This window comes from Chrysemys picta, chromosome 21 (genome assembly GCF_011386835.1).
Source record: "Chrysemys picta bellii isolate R12L10 chromosome 21, ASM1138683v2, whole genome shotgun sequence".
NCBI lineage: Eukaryota > Metazoa > Chordata > Testudines > Emydidae > Chrysemys > Chrysemys picta.
Genome location: NC_088811.1, coordinates 15,015,688 through 15,035,497, shown reverse-complemented (window position 1 = coordinate 15,035,497; position 19,810 = coordinate 15,015,688). Strand labels below are relative to the sequence as shown.

General features: G+C 45.8%; 1 protein-coding gene across 3 annotated transcripts in view; it reads right to left on the bottom strand.

Annotated features, from left to right (window-relative positions):
- TMCO4 (transmembrane and coiled-coil domains 4) overlaps positions 1-11,932 on the bottom strand; it is an 81,523-nt gene extending 69,591 nt beyond the window's left edge. For 2 of the 3 annotated variants that reach the window (XR_010594285.1, XM_008167321.4), the window contains exons 1-2: positions 11,758-11,904; positions 2,611-2,795 (exon numbers count right to left, since the gene is read on the bottom strand). Coding sequence is in view for 1 of the 3 variants with exons in the window: in XM_008167321.4 (XP_008165543.2) it covers positions 2,611-2,789 (179 nt within the window). In the remaining 2 variants the exon portion in view is untranslated. Of the gene's footprint in view, positions 1-2,610; positions 2,796-11,757 lie in introns of all 3 variants that reach the window. The other variant, XM_042852959.2, reaches the window with a different exon arrangement.
- Between the last annotated feature and the right edge of the window lie 7,878 nt (positions 11,933-19,810).

Below are 19,810 nucleotides of genomic sequence, written 5' to 3'. Positions count from 1 at the left end.
AAAGACGGTGAAAGCAAAGAAAATTTTTTTTTGTAGGGATATAAAAAATGCCCTGGGCTGTCAAGCGAAAGTTTTACGTCACTGTTTAAAGGTGACAGTGTGGTCTGGATGTTAGAGTGCAGGACTACAAGTTAGCACTGCTGCATTGCAATCCTGGCTCTTTCATGTCACCTAGGACAAGTCACTTAACCTGTTTGTGCCCCTCTCTGTTTTAGGAAATCGAAACACTTGGATTCTTCACAAAGGTGGTGCAAGACATAATGTAATGCATGTAAAGCAGTGGTTCTCAAAGCTGGTCTGCCGCTTGTTCAGGGAAAGCCCCTGGTGGGCCGGGCCGGTTTGTTTACCTGCCACGTCCGCAGGTTTGGCCGAACGTGGCTCCCACTGGCCGCAGTTTGCCACTCCAGAACAATGAGAGCTGCAGGAAGTGGCGAGGGCCAAGGGATGTGCTGGCCACCCTTCTCGCAGCCCCCATTGGCCTGGAGCGGCGAACCGCGGCCAGTGGGAGCCGCGATCGGCCGAACCTGCGGACGCGGCCGGTAAACAAACCAGCCTGGCCTGCCAGGGGCTTTCCCTGAACAAGCGGTGGACCAGCTTTGAGAACCACTGATGTAAAGCACTTTAGAGATCTTTATTGATTTTTCTTGGCCTTTCACCGGGCCTTACTTTCAACTTCTAAAGATCTCTAGTTGTTCACACAAAAATCAAACCACCAATGAAAAGTCAGCAGAGATATCGGAACATGATCAGCCTTTTGTGTAGGTAAGGAAGCAGTCTGGAGTGGACAGTACCATTAACCTTTGTAGGCCTGGGGCTTGGCATCAGCAGTGTTAAGAGACTCACTTTGCAGTGAAGCATAAGGAAATTTTAGATGTAAAGGAAAGTAGATATGGTCAAGGAAATAACCAAGAAAACCCCTAATATCAATTTTAGGCTGTATATCTCTCCTTACTGTTCCAATGCGCTATGGAAGCACAAACTCAATACGAATAATACTGTTACATTTCAGAGGCTCTGGTTGTGGGAATCACAGAGAAATTGGGTTTAAAATAGCTGAAAATATAAGTCAAGACCTGCATTTTCTTCCCTGCCAGAAATTAACATTGTCTAGGTATCAAACATAAAGAAATGCTTATGACTTGTAAGCTCTGTATTGACGTTCTGGGATATGGGCTCCCCTTGTGAGTTGCCGCGAATGGGGATGGGAGTAAGTGGCATGGTCACAGGGAAGAATAGTTAACCTCTGTTAATGCAATGCCCGCTGTCCTGACCCAGAATCTAAAGACACAACTGAGGCAGCCCGATAGTCCAGGACAGGGGTGGCCAACCTGAGCCTGAGAAGGAGCCAGAATTTACCAATGTACATTGTCAAAGAGCCACAGTAATACATCAGCAGCCCCCATCACCCCCCCCCCATGCCTCCCGCCCACTGGCAGCCCCACCGCACCTCCCCCTCCTTCCCCGCACCTCCCAATCAGCTGTTTCATGGCGTGCAGGAGGCTTGGGGGCGTGGGAGGAGCGAGGGCACGGCAGGCTCAGGGGAGGGGGGGAAGGGGTGGAGTGGGGGCAGGGCCTGTGGCAGAGTCAGGGGTTGAGCAGTGAGCACCCCCCGGCACATTGGAAAGTTGGCGCCTGTAGCTCCAGCCCCAGAGTCGGTGCCTAGACAAGGAGCCGCATATTAATTTCTGAAGAGCCGCATGTTGGCCACCCCTGGTCCAGGAGTTTAAGGGAAGATTTGTTTCCATGTTTTATTGGCGGTTGTATGGTGTATTCGACACTGTAAGGAGAAAGGGTAAAATTTTCAAAAGTGCCAACGTGACTTGTGCCATTTTCAAAAGAGATTTAGGAGCTTAAGTCTCATTAAATGCCTTAGGGCTTGTCTACGTGGGGAAATAACTCTAGTGCTGTAGTTATACAGGTATTCCACCCCATGCGCACATGCTTATAATAAAAGACCGTCCACACTAGGAGTGACACCTATAACTATAGCAATATAACCATAGTAGCACAGTCATGACAGTACATTTCCCAGTGCAGACAAGCCTTGAGATTTAAGCGCCCGAGTCACTCGGGCACTTCCAAAAATTCTACCCAAAATCTCTTTCATGGATGCCCAGCTGATGCACATTTTCTTCATTTTGAGAAGATCTATAGGCATTTTGCAGGATCCGGGTAAACGCAACCTCTTTGATCAGAAAAAATACAGGCCTCTGTTATCTTGGACGTGACAAACTCCTGCAAGATTTCACTGGGGAAAGCTCACAAGAAAGCTTTTTTCTGTAAGATTTCAGAGAGATCACAGGCTCGGGCCTTTCCTGAATCAGGGATGTACCTTCAAAAGCAAAGGATCTGAACCTGTGTGGAACCTCAATTCCCATAAACTTCAGCACCTCAAAGGAGCTGGTCTAAAACCTCTGATTTAACCTGCCTGCCCCATGGCATACTTAAGAGTCCTCTTCCTTGGCCTTTGGAAGGACAGCCTCATGCTGCCACTAGAGCCAGCTTGGTGCTCTTTTTCTATATAATCTAATCTATCCCACGCACATGATTGGCTTGTTATCAGAATCTGTCTCAGCTACTGCACAAAATCTGCTTTGTGCACCATCCTACCTTTGCTCCTTTTCAGGAAACAAGCAAGCCAGAGATATCCCACAGAGAGCTGCGTATGCAAACCTTCCTGGTTCGCCCAGCTGTTTGCCCACAAGCTCACATGGCTCCTTTGCATCCGTCTGTTCAGCCATCCTGAGTCGTCTCCAAGCCCACCTGCTCCACTTCTGTTCCTCGGCCATTCTCACCTGTCATTTCAAAATAATGAAAAAAACAAAGGTATTTGAAAGGACTGAGGAAAGTGACTGATAGATTTTCCTTTCCAGTGATTGCACGTCCTGGCTCTGTCTGAGTCTGCCAAGGGCAGCCTTGTGTGTTTACCCAATGGTGTGACATTGTACAAAACACACTCAATGTGGCTTCAGGCTTCACCTTGTCTTCACCTTCAACAATTATCAAGTGTTTCCATAATACAGTTAATTATTTACACTTTACACAACAGATCAGAAATCCACTTCAAGCTGCAAAGGATCTGGGCTCATTGAATACTAATGAAGCATATGCCTCACACAGGGAAACCACTAAATTAACATGTAGTACAAAAGCCCTGCCACTTATCACAATGACTAATTTATTGCAGTCTGGGAATTTATACACCCGCCCGTCCCCAAAACCAAATGACCCCTCTGTTCATTATGCTGGAAGCATTTTATTCAGGTAAGAAAGTTCAGCTCAGAAGCAGTCTCTGATTAAAGGGAAAACTTTTGTTTTCTAATGGACTTTCCTGTTGTGATTATTGGATTTTCCACATCCCATCCTGCTCCCTATACTCTGCTCAAAGCTCTTTCTTCACTGCTCCCTTTGCATCCTTTGTCCACTGCCAGCTCAAGTCTGCTTGGCTCAACCTCCCAGTACGTGTTTCCTCAAAATAGTCTTGCGCTGGCCCTCTGCACAGGGATAAATTTCCTCCTATATTCTCCTTGCTCCTCTTTCAAATCCCCCATCTATTACCCCCAATTCTCCCACCCACCTGTTCCACAATGCTTATGTGTGTTGATTATACACCCCCCCCACTGTGCTCTGTGTGTTAACCATAACATACTATTTTTGCTTTTAAGGTCCAATCCCGTACCCAGTTAAGTTGATGGGGGTTCTGCTACCAATTTCATCAGCGGTGATTTCAGGATCAGAGTTTGTAAGATTTGTGGTAGCAGGAACTTTTGTTCTGTTTTGATATATGCAACTTTGCTACCGTAATGCTTTAGGCACATCTATGCTGCTAGAGAAAGGAGGCTAATAATTTTGGCAATAACCAGAACAAAGGAAATCATAGAGTGGTGTAGATTTTCAAACATTTAGGGCATTTAACAATGGTAAAAGGGTGGGTTCCGATATGCAAATAGGCTTTTAAACCGCCAAACAACACATTAGGGCTCTGATTTGGCAAGAAAGTTGTATTCTTGCTTGCGCTTAAATTCCTATCTGGGTGCTACCTGCGGCTAGGTGTGCCAGTCAAGGTGTGAAAAATGTTCCCTCTAGGTGTGCATCACGTGTGTGCTGGGCAAGGCATGAAGGACCTGATTCGAAGCTCATTGGAGTCAATGGAGAGACTCCCATTGACTTTACCAGGCTTTGGGTGAGGCTCTAACTGGTCCAGGGCAAGCTTTAAGGCAGACTGCTGTGGCTAGCATTAATCAGACTAGGAATTTCAGAGTGGGCAGATGTGCACAGACAGCATCCATGTGACAATTTCTCATAAAGGAGTGCAGAATGGGACCAATCACCATGGGTGGGGTTGGGAAGGAATTTCCCCCCAGGACAGTGCCCTTGGGGGGTCATTTGCTAGGACCATATCGGTACATCTCACCTAAGTACTTTGGTCTAATTCCAGATGTTGGGTTTAGCGTGTGGGTGGCTGGGTGGTATTAGAGGCCTGCGATAGACTGGTCTAACTAGATGATCTGACGGTCCCTTCTGACCTTAAACTCTCTGTTTAAAAAGAATCATTCATTAATCAGTATCCCAAGGCAGCCTGGATTTGTCTGCAAAGGGGGAAGAGGGCTCCTCCCGATTCAGAATTGCCTTGATATTATTTCAGAAATATGCAAATTCAAGTCCTACCCTATGTAAGTGCTACTGTTTAAATGCCATGAAAATCCATCGCTCTCTTCAAGAGCTGGTGATCGCAATGACTCATGCCCCTGTCTTTCTGGAAACGGAGGCCCCTCCCATGTGCATCTCCTGGTTCTGTGACTTGACCATGCAGGTCTGAGGTATCTCAGTGCATTTCCATGGAAACAACACAACACAGGAACCCAAAGTCCATGAACGAACAAAATAATAAAACTGCACTAATTCTCTGTACGGACTAAGAAGGGCAGGAGCTGACACATGATTCCCAAGGGATTGAGCGGTCTCCTCAGTTCCATTGCTGGCCTTGGGTGAGGTTCCATCTTGGGCATGTGACGTTTGGGTCGGCACCGAGTCAGCACTTACTAGGTTAAGCTATAACTCTGAAGAAGGGAGCTAAACCTTCCTCACTCGCTAACAGTTTTCTATGAAATCTCCAATGATAAAAAAGTCCCTATTTGTCTCACTGCCTCACATCCTTTTCCTTGTACGCTGCTGATCTATCAGTTCAGGCAGCTTGTCATCTCTATGCCAGGCCACGTGTTCGGCCATGGTTTTCAAATGTGGACATGTGACTTGCAGATCTCCACCGCACTCACACCATTTAGCGTAAGGCTTAGCAAAACCCGCACACTTCATATCATGTAGCTAATCACAAAGCTCTATTTTGGGGCAAACAAATCTATTGTACAGCATTAGCTAGAGTCTGATCCCCCTAAAGTGTCATCCTGACTCCAACTTCTTGAATAAATTGTTCCCATGAAATAGCTCATATTTCAAGTGCCAGCAGTTTTTGCAAACTATAGCTTGGCATTTCTGTTATCAGCCCTACAGACTTGCAGATGTGAGCATATTATTATAACAAACAAATGACTGGAAAAATCCACTTGCTCCCAGTGAGAGCAAAGATTTTCTTGGCCAGTGAAAGGGCCCAAACTAGCAACTTCTGGAGAATTTAATACAGACCTAACTTTCCTGAGCAGTTCCTAGGATATTATGATGCTGGGTATTACAGGAAACCCTAAGAATGAAAGATTCCAGGGGGACGAAATAGCATCCAGGTGTCTCTGAAGAGACAAAAAGTTCCTTCTCCCTGCCAGCCACTAGAAGGGTGTGGGGAGTCACATTTATAGGGTACTATTATCCATAGGCTGACACCAAAAATGGAAAAAGAAGAACAGGAGTACTTGTGGCACCTTAGAGACTAACAAATTTATTAGAGCATAAGCTTTCGTGGACTACAGCCCACTTCTTCGGATGCATCCGAAGAAGTGGGCTGTAGTCCACGAAAGCTTATGCTCTAATAAATTTGTTAGTCTCTAAGGTGCCACAAGTACTCCTGTTCTTCTTTTTGCGGATACAGACTAACACGGCTGTTACTCTGAAACCAAAAATGGAGCAACTGAGCAGGGTCTAGAGACAGTATCCTGGGAGAAATGCCATCTGCAGAAGCTGGGATTGCACAGTAGGTGTTTTCACCTTTACATTTAATTCCAGATATAATGTGTCTGCTAATTTTTTGACTGAACATACATTCCCGGAACACGAATGCTCCCATTCTGAACAAAGTTCAGTGTACTCCCTCAATTACTAAAAGTCACTCTCCCCTCCTTCATATGGGGAGCCCCTGTTTGTCCAGGAAGTTTCTGCACATTGTTTTCAATCTATTTATGATTACCTCATTCTTGACTCTAGTGTGTAGTACAGTCATCTGCACAATCTAATCTTTATTTCCTGCTAGTGTAACCAGTACAACCAACTGTAGAAATGACTCTACAATAGCTTCTTTGTACGTAACCTTATTCCATAAAACTCAACAAACAGATCATTAAAAAAAGGATTTGGGAGTTTCGCACCAATGATGTTGAATTTGCTGAAAAGTTATTAAGATTCTAAGAAGCCCTATTCTCTGTGTTCTGCCATCCACAAATCAGAGCTTTGAGGTGATATTATGGGCGATAATTTTCGAGCGTGGGACCCCACAGTTAGGTATCTAAGCACACCTCTACCCCGATATAACGCAACTCGATATAACATGAATTCGGATATACTGCGGTAAAGCAGCGCTCCGGGGGGGCGGGGCTGCATACTCCGGCGGATCAAAGCAAGTTCGATAAAACGCGGTTTCACCTATAACGCGGTAAGATTTTTTTGGCTCCCGAGGACAGCGTTATATCGGGGTAGAGGTGTATGTATAGGTATCTAGAAACAGCTGGATTTTCTGAAGTGCAGTGTCAGGAATAACAACATCTGGTTTAGTCAAATTCAACATATTGGCCTACCTGATAATCACATCCTGCTGCTATTGAAATCAAATCTGTAGATACCCGTGAACCACATTTGCAGATCATGGATCAGATGCGGATACAGATTTTGTATCCACGCAGGGCAGGAACTCAACGCCTCTGAAAATCAGGCCACTTAGTTTGGTGCTAAGTTTGAAAATTTTGGCCTGGGTATTTTGCCACCGACTCCAACAGGAGTAAATTGGTCCCATAGGCAGGCTCAGATCCTGAGGATTATATTCGGCTTGTTTCACTGAAGTAGGTGCCCCTGTCTCAAGCAAGGTAATCCAACAGTCCAAAGCATTTCCATAATCTGAGCTGTCACTTGAAAAATTTTTACCAGCAGCTTTTCACATAAAGTGCCCTTTGTTGTCTTGAAAGGTGCTGTATTTTAGATAATGACTTCAGCAATCCTATTTAAAAAGTGAAATAATAATCCTACATTAAAGCTTCACAGCTGTAAAACACTGGAGTGTTCCCTACCGGTGGAAAAGCAAACACAGGCATACTAGCTTCACATTCGCTCCTATGCTAGAATATAGATGCTTGGAACTGCCAACCAGCAGAACGGCTTAAATCCTTGGAACCCTCAAATGCACCTGAGCCATCTCATTAACCCAGTGGGGTTGCATCGGTGCAAAGGAAGCCACAATCTAGCTTTTAGTTTCTGAGTCTCATTCCCCAAGAAAAAAGGAGCAGGAATGATTAGAAGATAGGACGCAGGGACCTCGGATGCTGGAGGGATGGACTGTCTTGCATCACACAACAATACCTGAGTAGCATTGAGGGGCTCTGTACTATCTCTCACCGTATTATTTGCTAAGAGCTGACAGCATGCTCAGAGCTGTACAGATCATGGAGGAAATCCCAACCAGTTTACAGTAAAAGGCTCAAGGCCTGCAACTGGGTTGGCCTGGGCAGACTTTCTGACCACTGAAATCAGTGTGGTCTATGTGGTAGCAAAGATCTGCCCACATGGATCCGATTGCAAGATTAGGATAGAATAGACATACACTAAACAATATTACAGACACACAGAGCACAAGGTGACCATATGATGGATTCAATGCAAAGCAGGGGAGCATATTTAACAAACAAAATTACAACCAGATAACATATTCTTCTTCATGACCATTAAATAATACCTCCAGATTGCCTAGCATTGGGCTTGACTCTGCAAAACCTTACTCATGTAAGTAATCTTTAATCACAAGGGCCCCAGTCCAGGAAAGCACTTTAGCGTGTAAGTCCCTTTCTATTTAGGAACCTATTTAAGTACATTTGTAACTTTAAGATGGTGTAAACTTCAATGGGATTGAGCACTTTCTTAAATTGGGGTGCTGTCCTGAAACGTGGCCATAAAAGAGCTCTGCTGGTGTCAACAGAATGAGGGAGATTTTATTTAGGTTTTCCTGATTTAGTCTTTAGGAGGAAAGGCACAATAAGGTTAATGGAGGTCTTTGATAAGAGAATAGTTATGCCTTTTTCAATGATAAAACAAAAGCACTGCTGTCAATTTCTATCGCTCGGCTATTACCGGATGTGTAGAAATGCAAAGACTGACACACCGTATGAGACCAACAGACCATTTAGTCCACTATCCTCTTTCTAGCAGTCTCAGATGCTTCAGAGGAAAGTGAAAAAACCTCAGAAATGGGCAATTATAGAATAAACTGCCATTAAGGGAAATGTCTTTGTAACCTCAGGCAGTTAGTGATTGGCTTATCCCTTCAACCATGCGGGTTGTATCCCTTATATTTTTTAATCTTATCTAATGTAACTGTGGATGCTCTTACTATTCATACCAATGCCTTATTATTCCTGTAAATGCAGTTTGGACAAATGAATTAAAGGAACTTCAAATGGGTATTTTGGAAATTCTAATTTATACAGCAGTCACAAGAGTTATTTCAGATGCTGACAGAAAAATGCAATGCAACATTAAAAACATCTTATTCAAAGGAAGATTGTAATTTGCTATACCACCACCTAACTCTTATCTTTCATCAGTAGATCTCAAAGTTCCTCACAAACTTTTTAATGTATTTGTTACCTTCACAACACCCCTACATGGCAGGGAAGTGTCATGATCCTCATTTGTAAACTGAGGTACAGAGAGGCTAAGTGATTTGCCCAAGGTCACACAGGAAGCCTGTGGCAGAACAGGGAACTGAACCTGGATCTCTCAAGTCAGTGCCCTAACCACTAGACCCATCCTTCCTCTCGAAAAGCTGGTTAAGGCCATAATCTTGAAAACATTTATGAACATAAGCAGCTTTACGCACATGAGTTCTCTCATTAACTTCCACTGGACTATTCATATGAGTAAAGTCACACACACATTTAAGTGCTTGCATAATCTAGGTCCACGACGCAGAAGCACACAATAAATATTTACTTTTCAGAATGGATTATACATCGACATAAAACATACAAATATAATGTAAGAATTCCGCTGCAGAGCCATATACTTAATGTAAACCACAGAGTACTGGAATCAGGAGAGTACCTGGAAAATCTCAGCTTTCTTTAAAAAAAAAAAAAAAGTTTTTGCTAGTACTAATGCTTGCGGAAAAAAGCTTAAAAACACACAGCATCCTAAAGACCTGACATTGATTACATCCCTCAACTGCCTTCCCCAGAAAGTCACCTTCAAGGCTCTGTACAACTCAGCTCCTGCTGTCTCTGTTCGCATCTCACTGTACTCCCCTTTCACTCTGCCCACACCTAAGAAGCCCTAAGGGTTCAAAAACCCAAGAGGCAAATAAAAACAATCCAAAGTCTGTTTTATTTAAAAACTCATGATTTTAAAGACAAACTCATGATTTTTGCAGCCTGACTCACAAAATCTGAACATTTGGGGTTGACAGTATTGATATTATTTTTATTGGGAACTCATGCAAAGCTCACTGATCTCACTGGTCTTTAGATCAGGCCTTTTTTTTCCATTCGGGGTGCACAAAGGGCCAGCAAAAGGCCAACGAACACTTACATCTAATTTAAACCCTCAGAATGGGGATCAAATGGGATTTACATGGTACATAGACCTTCCGTAGATTTTAAGGCCAGAATAGACCATTATGATAATCTAGTCTGACCTCATGTATAGCTCAGGCCACAGTACTTCACCCATTGAAGCTGTATCAAGCCTATAACTGCCTGTTCAAGCTAGATCAAGTTTTTAGAAAGATGGCTAATCTTGATTTAAAAATTTCAATGATGGAAAATCTACTACATCCCATAGTAAATTGTTCCAATGATTACTGTAATTACCCTCTCTGTTAAAGATGTATGACTTATTCCAAGTCTGAATTTGTCTATCTTCAGCTTTGTGCTGGTCCTCACAGGAGTAAATTTCACTTTCAGAGATCAACCAGAGACATTTAAGACAATAGGGGACCCATATCTGATCTTAAATTGGATATAATTTAATCCATAAATATGTGATAGTGTTTATTATAGTATCATGAGGTAGCCGTGTTAGTCTGTATCCACAAAAACAACAAGGAGTCTGGTGGCACCTTAAAGACTAGCAGATTTATTTGGGCATAAGCTTTCATGGGTAAAAAACCCACTTCTTCAGATGCAAGAAGTAGTAGTGGGTTTTCTACCCACGAAAGCTTATGCCCAAGTAAATCTGTTAGTGTTTAAGGTGCCACCGGACTCCCCGTTTTTGTTTGTTTATTATAGTGTTTCCTGTGTAGTTATGTGCGAGCTTTTTATTTGAATAAAATAAGTGTAAATATTGTTTTAGATAAGATGTTAGAAAATAATATTTAAAAACAAAACAAAACACACAGCACTTCCCTGGGGAGGAAATTGACATGAAGGAAACTTATTTTGGGGAGGGAGGGAAAAAGGACTAGATGCCTGCTACAGGAGGCCAGGGAGGGAAGCACTAACAGATTAATAGAAAGGGAGACGTTAGGTGTGAGGCATGGAATGAGTGAAGGGAGAGTAGCGATGAGAGCAGAGACCAAGGCTCTGCACCGTTCTGCTCTAAGGTGTCTTGAAGGGAAAGTAGCAGGGAGCCAGACGGAGTGACAGGCCGCGGCTGTGTTTCAGCAAGATTCCAGGGGAGAAAGCACTTCTTATTAAAGCATGAAGATGGTTAAACGTGGAGCCGTACTGTGGGACACAGTAAAGCAGATGGTGGATCTCTGAGAGTGGGGAATGCATCAGTGCAAATACAATTCTTACCCTATGACTCCTAAACACCCACATGGACAAGATTGCTTATACACAGGATTAGATCCAGAAACCAGATCCACCCAGGGTGCAGGAAGGCTGTGTGCATGTGACCTGTTATCACTCACTGAACAGGTGCAAGGCTGGGGGTGATATGGAGTGAGGGTCCCATTTCCTCCATCTCCCCCCCCCCCTTTCCAAAAACTTTTTACACTAATGCTGAATTCCCCGTCCAGGCTCCTGCTCCGACAGCAGCAGCTCCCCTGTGCCCCCCTAGGGTAACTAGCCGGGGGCAGCAGAGTGCACGGTCCCCCAAAGGGCTCAGACTCGGGGGGGGGCTCCAGCACCCCCACTCCCCTTAGGGGGTGAATGGGGGGGCAGCGAAGCCCTGTCTGAACCCGAGCCCCAATGTGGGGGGCGGGGGAGCCACCTCTGGATCTAGGCGCGTGAGGGCAACTCCCCGCCCTGATCCGCCTCCCCGGGGAGGGGAGCCCCCCTGCTCGGACCCCAGTGAGGGGGGCTCCCCCTGGACCCCGGGCTGGGGGAACCCGCCCCCCCCGCATGTCCAGGTCCGAGCCAGGCAGAAACAACCCGTCCCTTGTCCTACCGTGCGTCTCCACCCGCAAACCGTCAGGGAGGCACCGCGCTAAGCCGCCATCGCCTCCCCGCTCTCCCGTCTCCTCAGGCCGGCTCGGTGCTCAACCCCACCCCGAGGCTCAGGGACGCCGAGAGGGCCCGAGTTACGCAGACCGCGTAGGGGGAGCTATTGCCGAACGGTGAATGCGGCGGCTGCCTGACGTAGCCAGCGCGGAGGAGCGACGCGGCTACGCAAAGTGCGTAACGGGAGAGGGGCGCTCCGGCTGGACTCTGAGCTCCAGCTCGGCCGTGTGGCTGGGCCCTTGGCAGGAGGTGGCTTGCTCCAGGCAGGGCCGGGCCCATTAAACGCCATCGTAGTAGCATGAGATCACAACACAACTCTCCGTAGCCTAGAACAGGGGGCTCCTAGCCTGACCCTCAGTTTCAGGTACATGTGGAGCCAGAAACCTCAGTGCCCCCCCCAGCTCTAACTCAGATGGGCCAGGATCCTCCCAGCCAGCCTGGGCTGGTCTCTGAAAGCAGGCCAGACCTGGCTTTTGCTGAGGACATTTCACACAGCTTCAGGTGTCACCTGCCCTACGGGTCCTCTGTAGACTTGAGTTTCAAAGGCTGATCCTGCAAACACATTAGAAGGATCTCAAATCACTTTCAGGAGCTATGGAGCAGAACCACTGACACAGTCCCCCAGAGAAAGGAACTGGCCTGCAACTTTGCCTTTTGGCTCCCCTTACTAGAGCCATTGCACCAGGCCTGTGGGAAATGCAAGGGTGGGGGCAGCGGCAGAGAGAGAGAGAGAGAGGCGGAAGCAGTGAAATGAAATCTCTGGCATGTAAATAGAACAGATACATTCCTAGGGCAGCAAAATATTATGAACAGTAAATTTAGTAACAGTTTACTGTGTGAGAGATTTTGAGGCTACAAGGGCCATACACTTTCTAATTTAATAGATGAATCGATTTCAAGACCAGAAGGGACCATAGTGATCCTGCGTAACACAGGCCAGAAGTAATTTCTAGTAACCTAGCAATTTCTGCATCAAAACCACAGCTTCGTTGAGCTGCTAGAACAGGGGTGGCCAACCTGTGGCTCTGGAGCCACATGCGGCTCTTCAGAAGTTAATATGCGGCTCCTTGTCTAGGCACCAACTCCGGGGCTGGAGCTACAGACGCCAACTTTCCAATGTGCCAGGGGGTGCTCACTGCTCAACGCCTGGCTCTGCCACAGGCCCTGCCTCCACTCTACCCCTTTCTCCCCTCAGTGACCTCACTCCTCCCCGCTCCCCCCCAGAGCCTCTTGCATGGCACGAAATAGCTGATCCGGAGGTGGGGGAGGGAGAGGGAGGCACTGATCGTTGGGGCTGCCGGTGGGTGGGGGGCGCTGGGAGCGGTGGGGGGGATAGACACTGATGGGGGGCTGCTGACATATTACTGTGGCTCTTTGGCAATGTACATTGGTAAATTCTGGCTCCTTCAGAGCATCTCTTTTAAAAAGATATTCAGTCTTGATTTAAAGATTCCAAGTGATGGAGAATCTACTACATCCCTAGATTAGTTGTTCTAATGAGTAATTGCCTTCATTTAAAAATGTGCACCTGATTGTGAGTCTGAATTTTTCTAGTTTCAGCTTCCAACCACTATATCTCATGCTGCCTTTTTCTGCTAGATTAAAGAGCCAGCTACCTTCAGAATCTCTTCCCCCGGTAGACACTTGCAGATAGAATTGGCCAACTCAGGGGCTTTGGTTCGCAGGACATTTTTCGGTATTTTGCAATCTGTTTGTTCTTACTCAAAATGAAAGTAAATTTATTAAAATTTCTCAGCGAACTGGAAATTTCCCCCCTAAAATTTCATTTCAGAAAGAGGGAAACGTGTTCCCAAAAGGAAATATGTGAAATTGACATTCTTGTCAGTTCCACCACTGCTATTCAGTTGGGGTTCCCAGTGCTGCCTGGCTTTCTCTGCTGTAGTCTGTGTACCCTATTTCAAGGAATGTTTTGTTGACTCTGTAATAGATTCGATGAATCAGTGTGCCTCAGCGAATTGGTAGTTTTGCTGGAAAATTTCTGATCAGCTGTCCTTGATCATGATCAAGTCATTCCTTAATCTTCGTTTGGATAAATTAAATAGTTACAGCTTTTTAAGTCTTTCATTACAAGGCATCCGAAGAAGTGAGGTTTTTACTCACGAAAGCTTATGCCCAAATAAATCTGTTAGTCTTTAAGGTGCCACCAGACTCCTTGTTGTTTTTGTAGATACAGACTAACACGGCTACCCCCTGATACTTGATTACAAGGCATGTTTTCCAGACCACAAAACGTTCTTGTAGCTCTTGTCTGAACCCTTTATAATTTTTCAACCTTCTTTTTGGTGTGTGAACACCAGAACTGGACTTACTGAGTCCAGTAGTCTTACTAATGCAGTATTCAGAGATAATCCCTCCTCCCCACTCCTACTTGGGATTCCTCTTTTTATGCATCCAAGGATTGCATAAGTCATCTTAGCTATAGCATCATAGTGGAAGCATATTCAGTTGGTTATCTACCATGATCCCCAAGTCTTTTTCAGTGTCACTGCATTCCAGGGTACAGTTCCCCATCATCTTTGTTCCTAGATGTAAGATCTTGCATCTGGCTTTATTAAAACTCACGTTGTTCAATGAGCCCACCCAACCAAGTGGTCCTGATTGGTCAGTATTGTCCTACTTGGCCACATGCCAAAGGTATGTGTCATGCATTCCAAGGGTATAACTGCCTATGGGCCAGAGTACAGTACTAGAATCCGGGTGTTTTCTAGGCCTACATCCTCCTGTGGCACTGACTCATTTTGTGGTTTGTGGAAGGCAATTTTAACTTCACTTCCTCAATTCGCTGTCGGTAAAGTGGGGATGATCATATTTATTTGTCTATCTCATGGGTGCGTTGTCAGGATTACTCAGGGTTTGTAAGCGCTGAATATGAAAAGTGCTGTGTAAATGCCAATGCCTCCTGATATCTATCAACTTTCATTCCTTTTCAGAGGCTGGACACCACTGCTGATCCATCTGCTTTTACCATGCTTTTTTCAGTGTTCAATTCTTCTCCATGGCATTGTTTCCTGCTTTGGCTGTGGGATTTCACTGTGCCAGGGGTTCTGTGCCTTTGAGTTCCTGCGAAGCTCATTATAAAATACCTTTTTTTTCAATCAGTGTGACACATAATTCTTGGCTTGGCAAATGTTAACACCCTCTGAGAAAGAGAAAGGGAGAGAGGAGTATATGTTACTCAGTGCAGACCCACATTTTCTGGGTTTCTGTATTGAGATTGCAGCCTCGAAATCAAAGATGACTGACCTAGAGTGCATTTCTTATATAATACAACTCAGAGCCTTTGTACAGTCATTATTCTTGAGATTAAAGTTGGATAAGGAAATTTAAAACCTAAGAGGATCACTTAAAACAACAGTGTCAAAACTTTTTATTAATTAGGGGCCACAATGACAACTTATCAGAAGCCCAGGGGCTGTATCAAAGATGTATTAAGAGACAGATTGTGACCACCCTCATCCTTCAGTCAAAGGTAAAGCCAACAGGAAGGATAGCTCAGTGGTTTGAGCAGTGGCCTGCTTAAACCCAGGGTTGTGAGTTCAATCCTTGAGGGGGTGATTTGGGGTAAAAATCTTTCTGGGGATTGGTCCTGCTTTGAGCAGCAGGTTGGACTAGATGATCTCCTGAGGTCCCTTCCAACCCTGATATTCTTTGAATACTGAACTGTCCCATCTTAATCTAACTTGTCTTTTTCTCCCCACTCTCAAATTATCTACTGACAGATCTTTACAATTGCAAATGGGTAATTGAAAATGTGCAATAAACCCCTGATTTACACATTTCCTCAGTGAATAATTCTTGGTCTTCAGAAGATTCACAGTTAGTTATGAATATCCCAAACTTGCAACTGGTCTGTGGTGGGTCATTACACAATTCATGTGGTAAATCAAATGCTTTCTGTTCCTTGACTAGATGAATCAGATAACTCACCAACATAGCATGAATTGTGAATTATAAACTCAAACATGTCACTTTTGGTGAATATAGAACATTCAGTCTTAAAATTTATTTGTTATGAGTATTTGTGCTCGTAAAACTTAGGTGCTCAAATGGCAGTAAGAAGTGACACGAGGATCACAGAAATGTAGGGCTGTAAGGGACCTCAGGAGTCAAGTAGTTCATGAATTTGGCTGAATCAAAATTTGCTTTTGAAACTGAACAAATATTTGAAGCTTTTTTTAAAAATAGGCCCAAATGCAAAGTTTGGATGCAGAGCCACAAACTTGAAGCATTCAGAATGAGGATTTTGGGCCAGTCCATTATATAACGTGATGCAAGCTGCAAAAAAACGGATCTGTATTTCACGAAAGTTAGGAGTGTTCTGCTCTGAGATTTTTGTTTGAGCCCATCTCTAGGCAAAACCATATATTAAAGTACGTAAGGCACAAAACACAATTAGTACAGGTAGCTAAAGTGACTCCCAGAGGCCAAATACAGGCCAACCACAGTGTAATCCAGGGTAGCCTTGAACTGAGTGAAGGGCCACTCAGGGGCCAGCCGGGGGTTCACCAACATTAACCATTAACCCCCGGCCGGCCCCTGGCCCCTGGCCCCCAGTCCCGATCGCACCCCAACCCCAGACCCGGCCAGACCCCGACCCACCCCAGCCCCCAGCCACACCACGCAACACCAGACCCTGGCCCTGGCCACACAGCATTGGATCCTAGCCCCGCTGGCCGGACCCCAGCCCCAGCCGTGCCCTGGAGGCCGGCCAGCTGACCCCTGCCCCGTGGCCGGCCGACCAACCGCAGCCCCCGCCTCGCTAGCCACAGCAACCCCAGCCCCTCTCCTTTTAATCGGTCAACCATTTAAACGATAGAATTTTAATCATTTAAGTGGTTAACTTTTTAAACAATATTTACATCCCTAGTTTATAGCCATAAGTTATAGCTGGGGATGTTGTAAGTGAAGAAAACAGAATGGAATGATTGTTGCAACTGAGTACTATCTGATGTTATAAACTTTAGGAACATTATAATATGGTTTTATTGTACTAAAATAAAGAAAACCAACCTAATTACAGTATGATTTGAAGTTGGGTAAATAACATACAATGAGGCTTCTGTACTTAGCAGTGCCTTATACCTCTACTGTAGTTGGCAAGAGAACAGGCTGATGTCAAGTGGACTTATGCTGCAGTAATTCCTCTACAAATAGCTTAACTCCGATGCAGTCTGCAAAAGCCAGAGATTGCTTTTTATGAACTGGTCCACTGATGGCTATAAAGGCAAATAGTTGTGTGCAAGTATTACTTTAGGAATAGGAGTCTGACACAAGGTTGGCCCTGTTGATTGGTGGGTTGCAAAGTGGGTAGTTAGTTACTGAAGTGGAACACGAAAGCAGCAGTGTAATTATGATGACATAAAAAGGACTGCGGTGGGAAACACATTTTAACCCAGGGAAGAAACCTTCTGATAAGTCACAAGTATGACACTACAGGTAGTTGTCAAAATCAACTAATCAGAACAAGGGACCAGATCTGATGGTGCGAGTCAGCACTGAAATTAATGGAGTTACATTTATTTATACAAGCTGTAGATCAGCTCCAAGACGATTACAATACATTTGGCCCTTCTTCTGGTGGGATAAGAAGCAGGAGGGAAGAAGAAATAGAAGATGGGAGAAGAGTGGATCATTTATTATATGAAAGATCAACCAGGCAAATTTGAATTCTCAGGCTCAAGATTCTGCTGCCTACACAAACTACTTAAACTTAACTGTCAGGTCTTATCATGCCCTTAGAATCTCTTGATGGGATTTGAGTTCTGAAGTCACAGTTGCAAGATATTTATTCTGCATGTAATTTGCACCTTATTACCACCTCAACACTTTTCTCATTAATAACCTCTCTCCCTGTCAGGCTGAAGCCTGTTGCCTAATCATTATGCTAATTCAGAAACAAGAGAGACTGAAAGCTAGGAGAGCAAAAAATTCTCAGGAATTCTAACTAGGAAGAGCTGAAATTCTCCTAAAAAGGGAAAAAATTGGTATGATAAATAATGAGCGCAAGAAAGTCCTATTGTCTTGTACAGTATGAATAGAAAGTTTATTTGTCCTTTGCTCTAAAAACCTAGTTATTCACTGTTGCAAATATTTATTTTCACACTGGAGCGTGTTTCTCCAGGTGCGATTTAGCAGCAGTTGTGAAATGAGTCAAGCTCCTAGGGCCCAATCCACCTCCCATTGAAATTAGTTGAAAGATTCCCGTTCCCTCCAATGGGCTTGTGATCAGACCCATTGTCGGCAGTCTTCTCAAGGACTGAAGAGACACCTAAGCTGAACTACATCTTATCCGATAGATCTCTAGGCCCTTCAAAAAGCAACAGAGGGTCCTGTGGCACCTTTAAGACTAACAGAAGTATTGGAGCATAAGCTTTCGTGGGTGAATGCCCACTTCATCAGACGCAAGTAATGATGAAGTGGGCATTCACCCATGAAAGCTTATGCTCCAATACTTCTGTTAGTCTTAAAGGTGCCACAGGACCCTCTGTCGCTTTTTACAGATTCAGACTAACACGGCTACCCCTCTCATACTAGGCCCTTCAAGTCAGGCTTGAAGTATATTTAGGGTTACCATATGTCCAGATTTTCCCGGACATGTCCGGCTTTTTGGGCCTCAAATCCCCGTCCGGGGGGAAATCCCAAAAAGCCAGACATGTCCGGGAAAATAGGGAGGGAGGGCCCGGCGGTGCGGGGCCGGCGCGGTGCTCGGCAGGGGCTGGGGCGGTGGGTGCGTGGCTGGGTGCCGGCGTGGTGCTCGGCCGGAGCCGGGGGTGCGGGCACTTGGCCGGGGGCCGGCGCGGTGCTCGGTGGGGGCCGGCGCGGTGCTTGGCCGGGGGCGTGGTGCTCGGCCGGGGCCGGGGGCCGGCGCGGTGCTCGACCGGGGCCGGGGTGTTCGGCCGGAGGCGGGGCCGGAGGCGCGGGCACTTGGGCGGGGGCCGGCGCGGTGCTCGGCCAGGGGTGCGGGCACTTGGGCGGGGGCCAGCGCCCCGGGGCCCGAGCCGGGCGGGAGACGCCGGGGCCAGAGCCTCTTGGCCTGGGCCGGCCGCCGGAGGGAGCCGCTCGGCCAAGGGGGCCGGACTGGGCCGCGCTGCACCCCGCCCCAGCCCCAGCTTACCTACTGCCTCCCTGTTTCAGGCTTCCCGCAAACATTTGATTCGCGGGAAGCAGGGGAGGGGGAGGAGCAGGGGGCGGAGCATTCAGGGGAGGGGGCAGAGTTGGGGCGGGGCTGGGGGGTGGGGAAGGGGCAGAGTTGGGGCAGGGCCAGGGCCCCATGGAGTGTCCTCCTTTTTAAAAATTAAAATATGGTAACCCTAGTATATTGACACAAGGCAGTGGGAGGGAAACCAGTACTGCCTCTGCCTGTGATCATGTTCTGTGGATCCATAAACAACAACATTCTCCAGGGCTGTCAGTCTCTTACTATTCAACTCGCTTTCTAACCTTCAAAGCATAAGAAAGGTTTCTATTTCTACTCCCACTACATGGATTTTCAGCATCTACTGAAATAGTTAACTCTTGGGCCTCAAATTTACAGCTGGGTTTCTTAGTGTCAGTGTAGACTCCCATTCTTTTTGGGATTATTAGTATTACAGTAGTGCCCAAATATATAGGAAGACCCAGAGATTTTATGCTCTTCAAAGAGTTTAAGCCAGAAGAAAGATTTGTGTCTTACCCCAGAGAAGAATAGTACTGCCAAGGCTGATGCCTTTACAAGGGCATCATCTATTTTAGTCAGTCTGTCTCACTAATCTCTCTGTCCATCAGAGACATTCACAGCTAGAGTACTTCAGTTTCCCTTCTTAGTGTTTTGACCTTAACAAATATTAATAGTTACCAGGGGCGGTGGGGGGCGTGGATCAGGCCCACTGACATCAGTGGAAGTCTTCCCAACAATATAACTGGTGAGTGAAAACTTTAGTTCCCCCAGTTTAATACAGACCAATAATTTTAGTTGGGTTATATAGTCTTTTCTTCATATC